The 21,288-nt window shown below is 35.7% G+C and overlaps 1 protein-coding gene across 1 annotated transcript; it reads right to left on the minus strand.

The window, feature by feature from the left end:
• Positions 1 to 644: 644 nt before the first annotated feature.
• On the minus strand, positions 645 to 20,010 carry LOC145680434 (uncharacterized). The gene is made up of 3 exons (XM_081750963.1): positions 19,948 to 20,010; positions 3,225 to 4,670; positions 645 to 2,030 (listed from the first exon to the last, which is right to left on the minus strand). The coding sequence occupies exons 1-3, from the start codon at positions 20,008 to 20,010 to the stop codon at positions 645 to 647; spliced, it is 2,895 nt and encodes a 964-aa protein (XP_081607089.1).
• Positions 20,011 to 21,288: the final 1,278 nt, after the last annotated feature.

The following is a 21,288-nucleotide window of genomic DNA, read 5'->3' on the forward strand; positions in this document are numbered from 1 at the left end:
AACCCATTTTACTGATTCACCCAGATATCATGGAGGAACGAGAAATAAGACTTAACGAATATTTTAGATGTTACTTGCTTCAATTCTTATTCCGAGGTACATGCGTTAATATAATAAACATGACATGCTTTGTTCGTATGTTAACATAATGATTGATATAATACTTAAAGGTTAGTACAATGAATTACTTATCTTAACTTGTTTCTGCAGTAATTGTTGCTTGCTTGCTGCTAAACCACATGGTTGCTTGCTAACCATTATACTTTGTCTTCGGTCACACATAAACTGAGTACCACTCTAAAACACTGTTAACAACATGTAAATCTTGTCTATTAATGAACATGAGTGTTTCTCTAAAACCTATGAATAAATATGCTTTTCTGAAACTTAATGAATATGCTTGCCTAGTTGCACTTCACGGCACATTTTCGAATGCACAGACAACTTGAATAGCACACTGAAGGCACTGTTGCCAGCCAATGCAAACACAACTCACTAAAACTCACCAGAAAAATCACTAAAAGAATCACAAAGAATTCACTAAACCACTAAACTATATACAAAAAAATGAAACTAATATGAATAAAAATGATGCACATATGCAAGCTTATCCATCCTCCCCCTCCTTGATTGGACACAATCAATTAATGCTCTAGGGGCAAAGGAATTAATTTAGCAACACTGCGCCGAAAAATGCCACTTTTACACTTCACAGTTGCCACTCGCACTAAATTATCACTGCCCGGATGAACTTCTTCAATCACACCTAACTTCCACACTTGAGGAGGAACATTGTCTTCTTTTAACAATACGACCATGCCCGGTTGTAGATTAGGCTGAGCTGACTTCCATTTTCTTCTTTGTTGTAACTGGTTGAGGTAATCCCTTGACCAGCGTTTCCAAATATGCTGCTTCATTTGTTGAATCCGTTGCCATCTTCCTAATCTGTTGATAGGTACGTCCAGTAGATCTGGTTCCGGAAGGCTGAGAAGTGTAGCTCCCATTAAAAAATGTCCTGGACTGAGATACATTGGATCTGTAGGATCGTTGGAAATGGCTGTCAATGGTCTTGAATTTAGAATGGCTTCAATTTGAATAAGTAACGTGTTCAACTCTTCGTATGTCAGACTTGCTGTTCCTGCTACACGCCGTAGGTGGTACTTCATGGATTTTATTGAACTTTCCCATGACCCCATGTGAGGAGATCTGGCAGGAATGAATTTCCATTCTAAACCTTCTTGAGCTGAGTATTCCAGGATGTCCTTTCGGTTAGTCTTGGATTCAAAAAATTGTTGCAATTCTCGATTGGCGCCAACAAAGTTTGAACCATTGTCGCTACAGATAGATAAGCATTTTCCTCGCCTAGCAATAAATCTCTTCAATGCTGCGATGAAGGCTTGAGAACTTAAGTCTGAAACTATTTCTATATGAACTGCTCTAGTGGCTAAACAGATGAACAACGCTGCATATACCTTCATTTGAATTTTGCTGCGAATTGTGGGCTTGACATAAAAGAATCCTGCATAGTCAACTCCCACGTGTACAAATGGTCTTGCTTCATTTACTCTCTCCTTGGGTAAGTGTCCCATTAACTGTGATGAACTTGTTGATCTCCATTTGAAACAAACCAAACAATTGTGTACTATTGCCTTGATCATCTTCTTAGCTCTTGGAATCCAATATCTGGTACGCAAAGATGCAATAAGAAGCTGTGGTCCTGCATGAAGCAACCTTTTATGTTCTTCTTTGACTATCAGATGGGTGAAATGATGTCCTGCAGGTAAGATGAATTGATGCTTGTTGTCGTACTCCAAGTTTGAATGTTCCAATCTTCCTCCTACTCTTAGCATTCCTTCCGTGTCCAGAAATGGAAAAAGATCCTTGATTGGGCTCTTTGTTGAGACTTCCATTTGTTGCTGCAAGTTCAATATTTCTTGATGATAGGTAGTATGTTGTACTATCTTGATACATCTGTGTAACGCTAAACGAAGTTCCGAAGCGTCAAGACTATCGGTTTTTCTTTCTAATTTCTTGGAAAGACAATTATGTTTGAATCGCAAACAATATGCTACTACTCTCAACATTTTGTTTAACGATGAATATCTTTTCATAAAGCTTGTTTCATGAACTGCCACCAAACTTATCATGACTTTCTTCTCTTCTGGAATATTAGCCGGCTCATTTTGTTCTTGACATGGCCATTCTGCTGTGTGCAGAAACTTTGGACCATGCCACCATTCTCGAGACTGAATAAGAGTATTGGGATCCGCTCCTCGACTAACTATGTCTGCCGCATTTTCTTTACTAGGCACGTGGTGCCATTGATTGATTGATGTGATTCTCTGAATTTGAGCCACCCTGTTGGATACAAATGTCTTCCAACGATTGGGAGGTGATTTGATCCATGACAAAACTATCGTCGAGTCTGTCCACAGGTGTATACCACTGACCTCTATATTCAATATGGATAGCGTTTTGTCTATTAGCTTCGAAAGTAACAGTGCTCCACATAATTCCAATCTAGGCAAAGTTTGCTTCTTCAGTGGTGCAACCTTCGACTTTGAACAAAGTAAATTGACAAAGTAAATGTTTCCTTCTTCGTCTGTAGCCCTGATGTACACTACTGCTCCAAAATTTTCTTCACTTGCATCGCAAAAACCATGTAATTGTATTTCCTTAACGTTTTCCGAAGACATTACGTTTCTTGTAATTTGTATCTTCGCCATCGCAGGTAACCAAGACATTAATTGATTCCACTCAACTTGTAGGACTGTGTCTAATGAGTCATTCCAATCCATCCCTGTCTTCCACAACTTCTGTAAGAAATTCTTGTATTTGATGACAATTGGAGCGATTAGACCTAATGGATCGAAGATAGATGACACTATGCTGACGACTTGTCTTTTTGTCATTGCAACATTACTTTCTGGTACAGTTCCGTGTTTACAAATTTTGTTCGAAATTATAAGTTTGTCTGTTAACTGAATCCATGCTATTCCTAAAGTCTTAACACCGTCTTGCTGACCAAGTATGATTGGCTGTTGTTTTTCCCTAAAATCCTCGGGAACTCCTTCAAGTACTTCTTCTTTCTTAGAACTCCATTTACAAAGTTTGAAACCGGCTCTGCTTAAAATATTAATAAGATCCTTCTGTAGTTCTAAGGCCTTTGACACGTTTGGTACTGATTTTAACACATCATCAATGTAGAAATTGTGTTTTATTACTTCTGCTGCTTCTGGAAATTCCTTGGAATTTTCCTCCGCTATTTGCTTCAGACATCTTGTTGCCAAGAAGGATGCTGACGAAGTCCCGTACGTCACTGTTTGTAGTTCGTACGTCTGGATCGGTTCTGCCACTGAGTTTCTCCAAAGGATGCGTTGTAAACACTTGTCCTCATCATGAATTAATATTTGGCGATACATTTTCTCTAAGTCTGCTGTAAATGCAACTGGATACAACCGAAACCTTAAAATAATGGAGTACAAGTCATCTTGAACAATTGGTCCAACTTGAAGAATGTCATTCAATGATTTGCCATTAGACGTTTTTGCACTTGCATCAAAAACCACTCTTAATTTAGTTGTTGTACTGTCCATCTTGAATACAGGATGATGTGGAAGATAACAACTGCTGCTACTGTTCACGTCTTCTTCTGTAACTTTTCGCATGTGACCCAAACTTAAATACTCATCCATGAAGGCGGCATATTGTTTATGAAACTCAGGATTTTGTAGCAATCTTCTTTCAAGCTGCTTAAATCTTTGTAGTGCCATGTTGTAAGACTCTCCTAAAACTGCATTCTCTTCCTTCTTTGGTAATTTGACAATAAATCTTCCGTCTCCATTTTTGGTTGTATTTTGTAAAAAATGCTTCTCACAATTTTCTTCTTCCGGCGTGTAAATCTTAGTCTGAAGATCTTCGAGTTCCCAAAATTTTCTCAATTGTGTATCCAAGTCTGTCTCCATCTGAGCAAAACATGAAATTACCGACTGGTTGGCTTCTTCGGGTATTGAAGGCATATTTCCGACGACAACGTATCCTAGCTTCGTTTCCTGCAAAACTGGATAATGTCCTTTTCTAGTCTTCTGGCCTGGCTCAAGAAGACTGTAGAATAACCCCGCACCAATAAGCATGTCCACTGACGACGAGCGATTAAAATTTGGATCGGCTAAGCAAATATCCTTTGGCAAGTTCCAATTACTGTAATCGATATCCTTAGAAGGTATGCAACCTGTAATGTTTGGCAATACTAAACAATCGACCACTGCATTAAAATCACATGTTCTTGAATAAATATGAACTTCAACACTGTACTGAGCTTCGGAGGTTACAGAATTGATACCTCTAATGGGAACACGATTTTTCGTTTTCTTGAGACCTAATCTATGAACTAAAGCTTCGCTTACAAAATTCGATTGAGACGCTGCATCTAATAACACTCTGCATTGTTGAAAACGACCTTTAGTGTCTGTTACGTTAACTAACGCTGTTGCTAATAAGATTTGCTGACCATAATTAATCTTAAATGAGCAATAAGAGTCCTGTGGTTGAACCTTAACCTGATTCTGTTCCTTAACTTTAGGTACGTTAGTAGTATTGTTATTTGTTTTGCTTGAACTTGTTTTGTTAGTAGCCTCCTGAGTAGTATCTTCATGCAACAGTGTATTATGCTTAAAATTACATTTCTTACAAGTACTTGATTTGCATGCCTTTACTTGATGTTTATTACCTAAGCAATTAAAACATAGTTTATTTTGCTTCACGAGCTCCTTTCTTTGATTAATGTTAGCACTCAGAAATTCTGGGCAGCGAAAAACAGCATGCGTTTCTTTGCTACGGCAAATATTACATGCATATGGAAGCACAGAAACAAACGCATTCACTTGACTGTTATTCTTTCTTTTTGCTTTGGAATCTACACTTTTGTTGTCATAAGTACTTTCAGATTGAGTAGGACGAATGTTTTCTAACATTTGACAACGACCTTCTAAAAATGAAAATAATTCCGATAACGATGGAAAGGAGTCACTACTTTGCTCAGCTTCCCATTCCCTTTTGCTTGCCGAATCAAGTTTTTCTACTAAATGTTGTGTTAGTAGTACGTCATGCAAAGGTTTGTCCAAATTCAATGCTTCAAGGGCTTGAAAATTACTACGTGCAGTATTTACAAATTGTCTAATGTCTTTAGCGTTTTCTTTCATTACTGGCTTGATATTGAGCAACCCTCGTACATATGTCGAAGCTATCAACCGTTTGTTTTCGTAGCGTTCAACAAGAAGCTTCCATGCAATTTCGTAATTTACTTCTACCGTTGGCAGATTTGCTATTAATGTAAACGCTTCTCCCTTGAGCGATGTGCGCAAATATTGAAACTTACAAACTGTACTTAATGATTCGTTATTGTGAATAAGGGAAATGAAAATGTCCTTAAAGGGCGACCACTCCTCGTATTTACCACAAAATATGGGCAAAGAAATTTTAGGCAATTGTACTGAACTACTACCACAATTTGCAGCTTTGTTATTTGCTGCCCCTGAATCCGTTTTTTGTTCAAAACTATCAATAAATTCTTGTAACTTAACCTTTGAATCATAATACAGTTCCTCGAATGTAATTCTGTGCGTTTCTTGTTCACCCGTCTCATCCAAGAGCTCTATTTCTGACTGTATCTCATCAAACTTAATAAAAACCCCTTCAAGTGCAACTAGCCTCGTTCTTGCTTCTTGTATGCTAGGTTTATTTTCATTCTGTAGTTTTTGAAGAAATGTCTGTATTCTTGTTGCCTGACCTTTGACCGAAGCACGTTTCTTAATTAATTGACCCAACTGCACTTCTGCCATTGTTTCAGTCTTTTTTTTTTTAACTACTCAAACCGCTGACAATTTTTTTTTTTTTTTTTTTTTTTACTTCTGAGTGACTTACAAACGTGTAACCTTGAATTCAGCTGGGTTGAATGCACACACACCACTGCACTAATATGAACAGGTTTGTCCTGCTTATGACAGCAGCACCCACACAAACACACACGAGAACAAACAATGCAAAGTCACGTTTCTCGTTCTGACATCCGGTGGACGGAGGACCAAAAAAATGATGATGTATGAAGGGGTGATATGTTTATGTACTTTATTTACAAAACACGCATATCACATCCACAGGTAATGAACTGTATGATTAAACCCATTTTACTGATTCACCCAGATATCATGGAGGAACGAGAAATAAGACTTAACGAATATTTTAGATGTTACTTGCTTCAATTCTTATTCCGAGGTACATGCGTTAATATAATAAACATGACATGCTTTGTTCGTATGTTAACATAATGATTGATATAATACTTAAAGGTTAGTACAATGAATTACTTATCTTAACTTGTTTCTGCAGTAATTGTTGCTTGCTTGCTGCTAAACCACATGGTTGCTTGCTAACCATTATACTTTGTCTTCGGTCACACATAAACTGAGTACCACTCTAAAACACTGTTAACAACATGTAAATCTTGTCTATTAATGAACATGAGTGTTTCTCTAAAACCTATGAATAAATATGCTTTTCTGAAACTTAATGAATATGCTTGCCTAGTTGCACTTCACGGCACATTTTCGAATGCACAGACAACTTGAATAGCACACTGAAGGCACTGTTGCCAGCCAATGCAAACACAACTCACTAAAACTCACCAGAAAAATCACTAAAAGAATCACAAAGAATTCACTAAACCACTAAACTATATACAAAAAAATGAAACTAATATGAATAAAAATGATGCACATATGCAAGCTTATCCAACTAGGATTTAAGTTTCTGGCCTTTCGATATCTATGACCATGGTAGCCCGTCACGTATCAGGAGTGATGTAATTCGGCGATCACACTATCCAAGGGAAGGGAAGAAAGAAAAATTGGGGAAGAAAGGAAGCAGCTTGAGACCTGTATACTATGTTAGGTACCATCCCGGTATTTGCCTGGTGTGAATAGGGAAAACCCAGGAAAACCTCTCTCAGGATGGCTGACCTGAAAATTTTTTTACATTTTTTCGACCGAGTGTTCATTAGTCACTCTCTCTGTCTACTTTGTCTTTTCCATCTCCCTCCAACACCACATTTCGAAGCTCTCTCTCATGAGAAGAGAAGAAATTGACGTGTACGCTATGGATAATAAGATATAGGCCTAACTAAAAAAATATGATGAATTTTAAAACTATAATTTTTGTTAAAACATAATACTGTCCAAGGATCACATATATCAATGGATCCGTCACATTAAACTGAACAAAATATTGTCTTTGTAGGGAAAACTCGTATGTGTAGTTTTCGATACAAAACGAATTTTTATGGCGCTAAAAGGTACTATATCGTTCGTTGCCAATAAAAACGACAGTTTTTACTTTGTTGGAGCAAATTGTATGTATTGTTGTTCGTCTTTAGTGGCAGTGACAGACACTTACACCTGATAGTTACATAGATACTTCTAACACTTACGCACACTGTTTACTATGAAATAGAATCGAGATATTATTGAATCTCATCTTATCACCACTGCAAATAGTACAACTGTTTTAAAAAAATGGTAAGGCACATAAAAACCCACAGCTCACCACCAAATCGATTTACTGCCTCTTTCAATTTAAACAACAACATGTTACAACTCAGCCACATGTTATTTCTCTTCCTTCTAATAATGACTTTGATGTATTCAGTGGAACACCGCAAATTAGTAACACCAACAGAAGAGAAAATTGTTACTTTTATACTTTTTTGTATGGAAACATGATTAACTAGAGCAGGGATCTTCAAACTGTGGTCCGTGAACATCACCAATCCGGCCCGCCACAGTTTATTTTGTTTAAATTGTAACAAATTACCAAGCAAATCATAATAATCAGATGCTTTTATACGACGAATTAAAAAACACAATAACTGACATACATAGGTAATTCACGTAATGAAGTTAAACATTATTATTATGATTAATGTGTTTTATGTAGCTGTAATTCTCCGTGACAATTATTTGCAGTTATGACTCAAGTTTAATAGTGGAAATTATCAGCAGCAACTATAATTGCTCACCAGTTAACTTGGATCTGAAAATAATTTTTGTATATTTAATTTTGGAGATTTTTTTTTTCACACTTCCGAAAGTGGACAAAATACCACGAGAAATTTATACAACTGATCAAACTGTTGAGTGCAAGACTTATAAAATTCCACGCATTTTAAACCACACAAATGTTCAATTGCAAAGTTTACCGGAAATGGAGTTTTAGTTTGCTGATTGAATGTTTGACAGTATTAAAATGCGTGAAACATATTTTTATTTTTATTTATTTATTTATTTATTTATTTTTATTTATTTATTTATTTGTCAGAATGACTTAATGTGAATGTATAAATCAGGCACAAGTTGGCTTTCTGGTTGTAATTTTAAATTAAGATCATTGATATATTTAGTAAAATATGTATAAAATACTAACTTTCATATCATCCATTGCTGTTTAACTCAGCCAAAGTACGATTCTTTTCATCCAAGAACATTTCGATTATTGTTCGGAGCTTTTAAAAAAATTGCGTTAGAACTTTCCCGAAGTTAACCCAGCTCCCAGACAGGGGTATGTTGTACAAATATACGGATCCCATATCTTTAATACGGAAATGTGTAGGGAGTAATCCATATGCTACTTACATATTGCCCTTCACTCGCTTAGATATTACATCATGCCTCTGCAGGATGTTTGACATTTAACAGTCTTCCGTATATTACATACGTATACGTATGTTACATACGTCAGCTATATGTTATATACGTCCATCTGTATATGAGATTCTTACCGCCTATATACAGTCATACGGAAAGTACGTATGGATGGAAAACTTATACGGAAAGTATTATAAAACATACGTTTTCCGTTATAAGTTTGCTGCAACATGATACATATAGTCGTAGGTTCAGTCCAAAAACTACAGGATTTACGCATGTAACTTACGCTACATACGTTTTCTCTCTATGTACTGCAGTATAACATGTCATTTTCTCCAATTTCTTAATAAATTCGCAGAATTGGCGATGGTTGAACGCATGTGATCTGATATAATTAACAGCTGGCATGAATGGCTTTAAAACTTCTGACTTATCCAAGCTTATCCCACACAAAGACTGTTGACAGTGTTGACACAGTCCTAGCTCTGGAGTGGGCTGAAAAATAATACCAAATTGAAACAAATAGTGCTGAATTCATTTTATACCACTGTAATACATGACTCTACAACACGAAACTAAAAGAGGTAAAGTTTTAGAACAGTCCTCCTCCTTCTTCCAAAAGTCCAAATCAAGAAAGTGCTGTTTTTAAAAATTAGTTTTTAAAGGAAGACCCTAAACAACCGTGGAAGTAGATGAAACTTTTCTCGCACGTAGGAAGTATAACAGACGCTGCAAATTGAAAGGGAAAACAGTTATCATCTTCGGTATGTATTGTAAGGAAACTAAGCACGCCTCTATTTCAAAGTGACCAATAAAGCAAAACGGTATTACGGCCACGATAGTTGCCTTGCCCACGTATGATCGTCTCTGATCTAACTTAGGCCTATACATAAAGTTTGTTAGAACGTGTCGATAGGGATCTATAAAACGCAGAAATGTTCGAGTATCTTTATATTTGTCAATATGGCGTCACTAGCAAACAACTTAGCCCGGTAAGCCGCCAACTACGTCAATGTAGAATCTTTGCAACGGCACGTAAATTATAGACTTACTTGAGCACATGCTGGTCTTTTTCAGAATATTCAACATTTGATTCAACGGTCATTCCATTTATTTAGTTAGTTTTTTAAGATTTCAAGTTAAAACTTCCACCACACTGCTTGTTTCTCGTCTACATTCGCAGTGCGGATGCGCCGATCTAGCATCATTTGTTTCCCTATATACTTCGAATTACGAATTTTCTACACAAAGTTCGTAGCGTTATGCGGTGCAATGTCACGGAATGAATGTTCAACAGCATTTTTTAAGAGTCCAACACATAGTATGAGTAACGTGAGATGTAGAAAAAGTCCTACTGACACTTTTGAAAGTGTGACAAGTATTTGTTAAATGGTGCTAAATTGGGTAGAATTGTACCAACTTTTTCACAAAAAGGGGCTGAAAATGCCAGCGTGGTACCAACGGGCCGATGAATAACAAAAAAAGGGCTGAATTTGATACAATTGTACCAAGTGTGGCAATACTAACTGTTGATGAATGATGCAATGTACGATTAATGATTTTGAATCATCGTCATTTTCTAGGGCCTCTGATACAAGAGCAACGACATCTTGATTTTTTCCAAACGTTTTCACCACCATCAGTAGTGATACTCTTTATTTTTTCCGTTGAGAACTGTTTTTCTGAAGAGCATTTTCAACTTCTTTAAAAATATCTTATTCAGTAGTCGTGCCGTGAATATTATAAATGCGAAGAAGCTCTTTATACATTTCTTAATTTTTATTTATCCCTTGACTGAAAAGTAACACCTGAGTAGTATCTGAAATGTCTGTTAATTCATCCAGGGCCAAAGAGAAGCAACGTAAGTGTCGATTTTTCTCAGACAATTGCAATTTTTGTGAAACAGATATATTTTCTGAAATATTATCTACTCTTCAAGTTATAGTGTTTGCTGACAATTGATGTTTTTAAATAAATTAACTTTTTCTAGACATCTTTTCAGTTGCTGCTATCATGCAATCCTTCATTAATTCGCCGTCATTAAATGTTTTTCCATGTTTCACTAGTGAATGAACCACGAAGTAACGAGCATTACTTGCTGAATCTTTTTAAGTATTTACTTTCTTAAATTGCTGAGATTTCAACCCGCTTTTCAAAGATTTATAGTTTTCTAACCGTAGGCTTTCTTTAAATTTGGAGTAATTCTGACAATGTTTAGTATCATAATGACGTTTAGGGAGGGTGACCATAAAATTTTCAGCTGAAAACAGGACAGGTTCCGGCTTTTTAAAAATCATGAGAAATGAGAAACAGGGCAGTGCGTAAAATAGTTCCTGTTTACTTTAACAATATCTAATACATTTATATTGTAATATAACATACATAATCTATAAAATATAAAAAGCATTTAACTTACAATATAGTAGGACATTTGCTGCCTATACTTGCTCCTTTGGTGTCCCGACAAAACGTACCAGCGACAAAACGTACCACTTGAATTTTCGCGACAAAACGTACCACTTTTGATGACCTGTCATAAATGACAACCTGTCATGGATTAATTAAAGCATTTCTGATATGTATTCCACGACAAAACGTACCACTTATATAAATTACAACCTGTCATGGACTAATTAAAACATTTCAGATATTTAATCCGCGACAAAACGTACCACTTCAAGGAAAAAGTTGACCTTGAGTGAGTGCAGGCTGGAAAGGAATAAAACCCCGTGTACACCATAAAAGATCTTGTACAGCGGGGGACACTTCTAAATGGTACAGCCATATGGAGATTTACGGCTAAGGTGTACCATTTAGAAGTGTCCCCCGCTGTACAAGATCTTGTAGCTGTCATAAAAAAAATCTTGAAACCCTACCATATTTCCCCGTGTACACACAGTCTTGAAAGGGTCATAAAACATTTTTTTCCATCTTGCAAGAAGTTCAACAGTGTCCAACTTTTTGGGCCGTCTTGCTTGCTACCTGCTATCGCCCTCCCGCTGACATAAAAGAAAATCCAGTTTCGCCGCTTTCGAAACAACGGTTTCTTTTGGGCTGGAGGGGGAAGAGCCAAAATACACATTTTTACGACTGCCAAGGAAAACAAGTGTCTCTTCTTTTGTTAACAGCTCGGTTCCATGAATGTAGGCATCGAAATAATTTAGCTTCCTCACAGATATCAAAATAGCATACTGAATTCAGGATGGTACTGCAAGCTAAATTCTGTAATCATAGCAGCTTTAATCGAAGTTATTATCTTTCACAATTACTAATTTTCATAATAATAATAATAATAATAATAATAATAATAATAATAATAATAATAATAATAATAATAATAATAATAATAATAATAATAATGTTTTTTCCGATAAACTGATTGTCACCAAATAATATTATATATATATATATATATATATATATATATATATATATATATATATATGATGGATTAAATGGAAATTTGAACCGATGTACATAGTTTTCAGGGTTGTACTTGAGCAGAAATCCTTAGGTTTTGCAATTATTCTAATTATGCCTATATTTTGATTGTAGATAGAAACTGCGGTGGCTCAGTGGTAGAGCGTTCACCTCCGTTTCTTGGGGTATCTGGTTCGATCCCAGCTCGCGCCGTGTGGACTTTGTGGTGGACAAACACCATGCTCCTGGGTTTTCTCGGGGTTCTCCCGTTTCCTCCCACTTTTTTCATTCCACCATTTCATTCATATCTCATCACCGTCTCCTTTAGAATAACCGGCATAACCGTGGGACGTAAAACTTAAAGATTTCATTTCATTTTTTCGCAATAATTCTGTAAGAAGAATAACTCTTTCTTTTAGTTTTATCATAAATTTTAGATGTTATTCTACTTGTTCTTCTTGGAAAAATAACTAGATACTATTCTCTTATTAGCAGCGTTATTCACATCTATATCAGTAAAAATGAATGTGATTAAAGAAAAAGAAAAAAAGAAAGATAGCTAACTGCATATAAATTGAAAATTGACTGACTCAGTTGCAAGTAAACCGTTTGACATTATAGCTGAAACAAAGATAAAACAAACTTACTTCGGTCTAGTATCAAGTCATTTCAATTGTATTGTTTTCCAGTAGTTCACCTCCAACATGCTAAAGCTCGCAGTCAGGGGCGGTTTTAGGATTTTAATTTTGGGTTGGTCCGCTCCTCGCGTGTGGATACATATGCACATTCGATTTATTAATGACAATAGGAAATTACTTTTACAGTAGTTGTTGATGCTGTTTATTAAATAATTATTTACCATTAATAGAAAAAGTGAAAATATATTTACTTTTTACTATATCTTTTAGTGTTTATGTATTTTCAGTTTTATATATTTTTGGGTAGCCCCGTGTCTACCCGCTAAAACCGCCACTGCTCGCAGTACGTAAAAGGTTCCACAGTTCACAGCCTCAAGACATGTTTGGCCATATATTAAGCAAACAATGCAAAAGGATGCGTAAGACGGCCCTGATCCCCCATTATCTGACCCTATGATTTGATTGAAACTACAAAAAAACATACAGGTATTTTGATATTGATATTGATATTTTCCCAGACAGCATGTTTGCTTACCGCAAGCTTGCCTGTCGCTTTTATTTGATTTTATTTCGCTTTGGCTTATACACAAAAGCTTATTTCTGCTTAGCGCAAGCTGTAGTGCGGGCAACCCATGCTTCACTTGCGAGACGCTTTTCTTTAGATTGAAGTAAAAAGCCAGCGCGCGTTCGATTTTCAGTTGTTCTCAAAAACCACGTGACGCTGACCTCTTAACGTTCGGCGACAAGGTAGTGTTCGCGTTGTTAGCGTCTTGTTAGCATTCAGCTTGAATAAAGGACAAACTTAATTATTTTTTTAATTGTGCCGTCTAGTACTCTAGTACTCTAGTACTCTAGTCCCACGTACCTATAATATCACTCTTTATTTTCTCATATTTCGGTAACCATGAGGCATAACGAATTATAGTATTTATATATAAAGCATAAATGTGAACATAGATGGCAGCAGGTTTGACTCTACTTATTTTGCGAAAGAATACAGAACTGTTGCAGATATTTTAATATAAACTTCAAGTTTAACTTACAGTATAAACTTTATCTGAACGCTGTGTTTAAAGTATAAACATTTTTCTGCGTTTTTATATAAAAAGGTAGAAATTTCAAATACTCGCGGCTAATATAACAACGTATTAGATATTTGTAAAAAGCAACGGCGCGTTGCTTGTTACAACTAAAATGTAATAATTATGCTTATTTTGATGTTTTACAGAAGCGGATCCGAGACTTGGGTGTTTTCACGATTGTCTATTTGCTTCAATAATTGGGTAGGGGAGGGGAAAACATATTGTAGCATAGATTTAGTCAGACAGTTAAATTATACTGTTTTATCTAAATTCGCTTACTGAAAGATTCCATATAACTTGTTTGGCGTGTTTTCGTTTGCAATAAGCTTAATAAAGCTTGCCATTGATGAGAATACGCTTATACTTGGATTGCGTTTGAGATATTTTGACTTGTGTTTAACTTGTGAAGACAAGCTTGCGCAAGCCTTGCCCAGATGTAACTAACTAGCTTGCCACAAGCTTGCAGCAAGCTAATTGGCTTCCATAGTATAGCTTGCGGCAAGCTAATTGACCTTGCCACAGCAAGTTTGTGGCAACTTGCAGCAAGCTTAAATTGCTGTCTGGGTTGTATTGTTGCTATTTACATTGACAATATAAATATGAAAATCAAAGTATATATGATACTATTGCATATAGTATAGAATTATGTGTACACTGAGAAAAATCCGTTATTCGGACAGCGGTATGTTGTACAAATATATGGAATCCTTACGATTAGTACGGAAATCTGTACGAAGCATACGTTATCCATATACTACATAGTTACTGCCTTTTTCTCATTTAGACATTATATCATGTCGCTGCAGGGTGTCTGACATCTAACAAACTTCCGTATACTACACATGTATACGTATATTATATACGTCAGCTATATATTTCATACATCCATCTGTATGTGAGATTCTGACCGCCTATGGACAGTTGTTTCTTTCATCATGAGTGACGTCATTGAACAAAGAACAACTTTCGTCAGTCATTCGTAAGTAGTTGAAATAAGAATGACTGTCATTGATCCTCAACTCTGGTAAAAGAGTGGAGTGAATACCATGGCCATAACGACGTCTTATCCAATCCCTCACCCATAGTCGCTTCCTACCATTCCTAGCAGCAGCATAATTACATGCTACAAGTACGGTAAGTATAAGAACAACAAACAAACAAACAAAAAAAAAAATTGCTCTTCCACTCCAAGTGTACTAGCAGCGTGCTCCATGTTACACGTACAATAAACTGCACTGTACTGAAACTGGGAATTGAAGAAACAAAGACCCTACGCGGTAGGAAAGAAGCATGGAAACATCCTTTCTTTTCCTTCGGGACAGATGGCCTAAATCTACACAAAGGTTGCTCTTTTATATATTCCGATGCACATTTCTGAGGATCCATTTCGCTACAGATGAAAGAAAGTATGCAGACATGAATGAGTGAAAAAAATTGTTCGCGCCAAAAGAAAAAGGCCAAGGATACAAAATCTTGACACTGACTTCACAAACAATAAAATATAAATATACAGCAATTAATAGGGTCTATAAATAAAATGAAAGCTATATGCACAAACACATAATTTTGATCACTCGTGAAGTTAATGATGTGATAAATTAACAACTTACGTCAGGAATTATATGACACTTTTGGTTTCCTCTTGCGAGAGACGTGGCCATATGAATATGTGTGTCAAAAGAATATAATTTCTGCTGTCATCGAAATAGCATATTGAATTCATCACGGTACTTCAAGCTAAATTCTGTAATCACAATAAATTTTAATCGAAGTTATCATTTCTCATAAGTCATTGTTCAACATTCATCAAAATAGGAAATAAGTAGCAAATAGGAAGTTCAGCTGATAGTATTTCAAAACTAATAATAATAATAATAATAATAATAATAATAATAATAATAATAATGGGCTTCTAAGAATGGAGTCAACAGATTTTGGTGAATTGGCCTCCGAACCTATATGGTCAATAATAATAGTAATAATATAATAGTTGTAGTAGTAGTAGTTCATATTTCTAAAGCTTATATTTAATCTACAAGTGTTTTTCTTATTAGGTATATTGTACGTATAACGAATAACCTATCTCCTTTTGCTTTCCTGGTGGGAATTGACCCCTTTTCATTTTCTGTTGCGAATTATCCGTGACCCGGTTATATATATATATATATTGCCCACTAGCCCGGTCAATGAAGGGAAAATGTCAGAACAAATTTGTAGCAAGATGAATTATCTACCAATCGTTAGCACACATGTAAAGGTATAATTTCTCAAAATTCTCCTAAATTCTCCCCGATGCTTATCCCGCTATTCCCCTAAACCCCCCTGTGAAGCGTTTATGGCATCACTCATATCTTCGTTACTATATACCCTAGCGCGTTCACTCTTTTTCCCCCCCTAAGATTACGTAGTACAAATACGATTCAGTATAATTTATAGCTGGAAGTAACTGGTTAGGGGATATTTGTAAAAATCGAGACCCCCTCCCTCTGGAAGCGTTTACGGTATCACTATTTTCGTTATCGTACAGTCTGGCTTGTTTGTTCGTTTCTCATTTTATTTCTAAGACTACTTCTACAAAGAAGGTTCACTAAGATTTTTAACAGGGAGTAACGGTTTGGGAGATATTTGTAAGATGAATCGTGAAAACACCTGCCCGCATCGTGAAACACGGGCCAACAGAGCTGGCATGGCGTAACAACTGACTCGTTATCCCATCCCCCTTCTCTGATATTACACTTGTCTCACTTTTAGATGTGATTTAATTAATGGATAGAATAGAAACCCGCGCGTTAAAGACGTCATTATTTGTTTGAGGGAAGAAGCCGAGAGATCACACTGTGCATTTTTGAGGTCAGAGTTAAACATTCGAAGCTCCAAGAGGAAGAAGAAGTACGTAAAGTATGGTGAACGCCTTGAAAGAACAGTGAAGCGCCACTATGAAGAAAATGGTAGTCTAAGATCTTACTTAAAGGCAATAGCTTACATACAGAAACTGGAATAAACTACAAGAATCTTCTAAAATGACAAGAGACCAAAATATTCTTGCTGCTGATGTAAATAAAATGAAAAGCAAAAATATAAAATACGTACCAAAAAAAAAGAAAAAGAAAAAGAAAAGAAAAAGGAAAAAATGTTGACGATAGCTTAACCACAGCTGATTTTAAACACGCCAAAGTATTATATTTATACATTATATAGTTATTTTGCCAGTCCAAAGCCTGGATAAAGTGTGATGGAAATCAGCAAATATTCTAATATTGCATATGCAAGATTCTTGCTGGTCTTGGTCTGGTGATAATCTTGCAGGTATGGTCTTCGCGTTGCGAGAATCTTGCATGCATGGTCTTGGTCTTGCATCGGTACTTTTCTCACAACCAATCTGTTCAACTTTTAACCTTATTTTATCCGGTATATATATACTTATATACTGTCCTATCAAGTGGTACGTTTTGTCGCCTGTCATTATTTGATGGCTGATTGGAAGACTCTTCGCAAGTAGCCCTCCAGGCAAGTGGTACGTTTTGTCGCTTGTCATTATTTAAAGTGTTTTTAGAAAACCCTTCACAAGCAGCCCTCAGGGTAAGTGGTACGTTTTGTCGGTGGTACGTTTTGTCGCTAGTACGTTTTGTCGCGTATTCGCTCCTTTGCCCTAGCTCGAATTCTTGATATTACATTGGATAAGAAGTTGACTCCTGAACTGAACAGTCCCAGAAGTATTTCTTAGTAGAAAACAGTAAAAGATAACGATTAATGGCTTTTTGATATGAGACATTCAGAGCACAAGATTATCAAAGTTGTGAGAAAACAAGACATAAAATTCACACGTTCAGTCTAAATATACGGACAAGTGAACGCTGTTTCTTGCATTATACGAATTATTTATAATATCTGGACATGGATCTTTTAAGTATTAGAAGGAACATCAGGTAAAGATGTTAAATATGAAATGGCCTACGTCCAAAATGACTAAAAATGTTGTTGAACCCTTTGTGCATTAAGCGCCACGGCTTAAGTTTAGAGTTGCCCCTCCAGTCTGAAGGTGCCCTTGGACTTTGCAACATACAAAAAACAGTGCTTAAAGTATTAAAAATTGTAACATTTCACTTAACTTTAGTACTCCGTGGGCTACACAAAAATTTAAAAGGTTTTCTTCATTATTTTTGAGCATCCGTTACACCTGTTCGCCATATTCGCCATATTTTACAACTACCATGTTGCTGAAACCTTCCGCGAATGCTTCCGCATCTGGCAAATAGTACTAATTTCCACACATCTTTTCTCGTATTAAATATAACTCTCATGCCGAACTTACATTTCTAAACATCAAATAAAAACTTCAAATTATAATTTCTTACCTCATTTCTCCTGTAAATTTTCCTGATTTTTATAAAAAGCGGAGGGGTAACTCTAAACTTAACCCAGTGCCACAAATAGATTCAGCGTCCATGAAACAAGTTCTATATTTGACCTTATTCTTCTATTGCAACCAAAAGTTACAGATTTACTACTTACAGTTGCAGGATAGAATGTATAGAGTTTCGAAGTCTGCTATGTGCATAGTTTCACATGGTGAAACGAAACTCGCTTCATATTATTATTGAAAATAATATGATTGCATTCTCTTCTTCAGCATTAACGGTGTTTATTAATTAGGTGCACCAGCCATCAGGCCAAGTATGCTTTAAAAAAAAGCGTTATTATTGAGTTACTAATGTAAAAATTGAAATACTTACTTAATGAAATATATAAAAATTTTACAAATGGCGGACGTCACCATTTGAATTTATGCCGTGTTGCCTTTCAAGTCGTATTGCCTGAATTAGTCGTATAGTATAGTCGTATGTTTGAGTAATTCAAAGAAAGTAATAATATGATTCTGTGAAGTCATAATTGGATAAATGTCAGAATTAGCTAAATAATAGAATTGTCACAATAGGGATGTATAGTTGTCAAAATCGAGCAGTTTCACAGGGGGCCAGTTACCCAGATGGTGAGGGTGAAAAATTTGGGAAAACTGAAAAACTAAGTAGAATAGAAGTGTGTAGAATATTTACGGATATGTGCGTATGTACAGTATTTGTTGATGAGTGTGAAAATGTGTATGCTGGTAAAGTGTGAAATTTCCACTTGTTTCCCCTTTCTCTTCTTAGCACCACACTACGGGATGTTGCTACTTCCACGACCACTGCCGAACCCCTAATATTACTGCTGTATATACAAACGTGTGAAAATGTATTCATTTTTTAAATATTTTTTACTGACTAATAAATAAACATTTTAATATCATTGTTGTAATTTTCATAATTCATAAACATTACTTAATTTAAACCATCTTTTAACTGTTTTTGTAACAATATGATTTTCTATTGTTTCTCAAAATACCAAATTATTGTCTGAACTGTATACACAGAATTTCTGGTCGAAGACAAGAACTACAAAACACTGATCTTAACGAGAAACTGTTTGCAGTTAATTAAGTGTGCCTTGTGGTCATTTCTAAAAGCTCATTACACGCTATGAGGTTTAAGTAAGTTATTTACTTGCAAATGTCGCCTTTGCTCTTACTAGAATGGGCTCATCACCTTGTGTATGGAAGTTCCATCCGCAGGCTAAATGATGCTTTTGATCTTTTCTCCCCTCAGATTTTCAGCAGCTTACCTGGAAGTAAGGACAATCAACACAAGAGTAGCCTACAATGTTATGATTGGGTCAAAGTAGTATTGAACCACACTTTAGTCTAGATTCCACTGTTTTTATTTTCAGCATGACACGAGTGAATTTTGGAATAAGATATTTTCACGTTTTTTTCTTATTGAATCATAGTGAAAATCAAAAAGTACCTTTTCCTCAAGAACAACTGTAAGGATTAAAATATTATAATGATCAGACCCGGAACTAGGGCAAACACAAAATTTGGCGCCTCCAATATATTGGAAGCTTTATAAGGATTCTCCATCTTATATTAATACATTTTATAAGGATTCGCCTAAGACGGTGCATTATCAAAATAAGAATTCAGATTTAAAAATATATATATACCATAAAATGTATTCATTTTTAAAGTCTCGGGTGCTTTGTCTAACGGTCTCATCTTCAAAAGAAACTTACTATATCTTGGGCTAAATACGGCGGAGATTCAAAATTCATTTGTTCCTCTGCTAGCATCATCATTTCCGTGTGTAGCTTATCACGTCTATTATTTTTGATGAAATATCTGTTTGAGAAAATGACGGTTTCTTCTAATGATGTGCCTGTTTGATGAAGTGAACTTTTGGAAGTGATCTATTTGTTAGATAATTGTAATTGTTTTAAATTTTAACAATGTGACCGTTAGTCGAAGTGACGGTTCCCTATTTTTTGACAATGTGACCGTTTCTTTTGAGGATGTGACTGTTTTGAGTTTTTCAGATTAAATCTTCTGTTCCCAATTTGCATTGTGTTTAACATAGATTTTAAAGAATAACGATCATTTGCACAATAGCCAATATAATGTCATAACATTTTCTTCCTTTCCTCGTTTGTTTTCTAATACAATGTCTCTTTCCAACATCGAGACTATTCTGATATCAAATATGAATCTACAATCCAATATGAAATGTGAGCTACAATATGTAAGCTCCCCCGAGAACTGAGCTCTGCTCTTCCACAGCTAAGACAGTAATATTACCATTTAGCCATGAGGGAACTCTCGTTTCTCCCTCTCTTTTTAAATACAATATCACTAACATAATGGTACATCACCTGCTGTTTCAATGAGACTTTATCCCCCAACAGTATTTATAATGAGAAAACGTAAAATCAATAATGTGGTGATAACTGAATTGTTGGACCTGTTGGATAAGGTTGAGCTCCCCATTCTTTTCCATTTTTTCCCCCCGCTTGACTTTTCTATTTAACCACCATCACTTTTATTTTTCGTTCAAGAGGGAGAGAGAGAGGAAGAGATACATAATTACACACAACAAGACACCATATGTCCTCTCATCAAACAGTGATTTCAAGCAACTACACATAGCTTAAACAGAAAATAACCATATCGCACATCTTGCTACTTTTTTTCTTTCTTTCTTTAACCACTGGTAAACTAAAAAATCTTTCTTTGGTACTAACGGGAGAGGAAGATGAATAATGCATGGCTGAAGACATTAAGCTGTTGAGGATATCAATAACAAAGCCTACTAGACTAGTTTATAAAAAAACAAGTGATGCACCAAGCATTAAATTTGAACCATCTGCCTCGTGAAATTTCGAAGCGTAGCCTTCCTGCTGTGAATGATTGAACGATGTCATATATCTAACCAACCTCCTCCTTCATATTTCATTCACTCGCCATTCTTTACTTTTTTATTATTATTATATTTCTAAAAGGTGACGGAAAATATTTTATCTTTTCTTTCTTCTATCAAAAATAGCTTTTGGATTTTTAAATGTAGTAGCAGAATACTCGTT

The sequence above is a fragment of the Thermobia domestica genome, chromosome 1 (genome assembly GCF_964235325.1).
Source record: "Thermobia domestica chromosome 1, izTheDome1.hap1.1, whole genome shotgun sequence".
Taxonomy (NCBI): Eukaryota; Metazoa; Arthropoda; class Insecta; order Zygentoma; family Lepismatidae; genus Thermobia; species Thermobia domestica.

Excerpts from the sequence above, each read along its gene's own strand:
- LOC145680434 (XM_081750963.1), bottom strand. The coding sequence starts at position 20,010 with ATGATGATGCTAGCAGAGGAACAAATGAATTTTGAATCTCCGCCGTAT. Across the intron at positions 4,671-19,947 it reads CGTATTTAGCCCAAGATATA|CATAATACACTGTTGCATGA; the intron begins GTAAGTTTCTTT and ends TGTAATTTTAAG. Across the intron at positions 2,031-3,224 it reads AATTTCCAGAAGCAGCAGAA|AAATTAGAAAGAAAAACCGA; the intron begins GTAATAAAACAC and ends TGTCTTTCCAAG.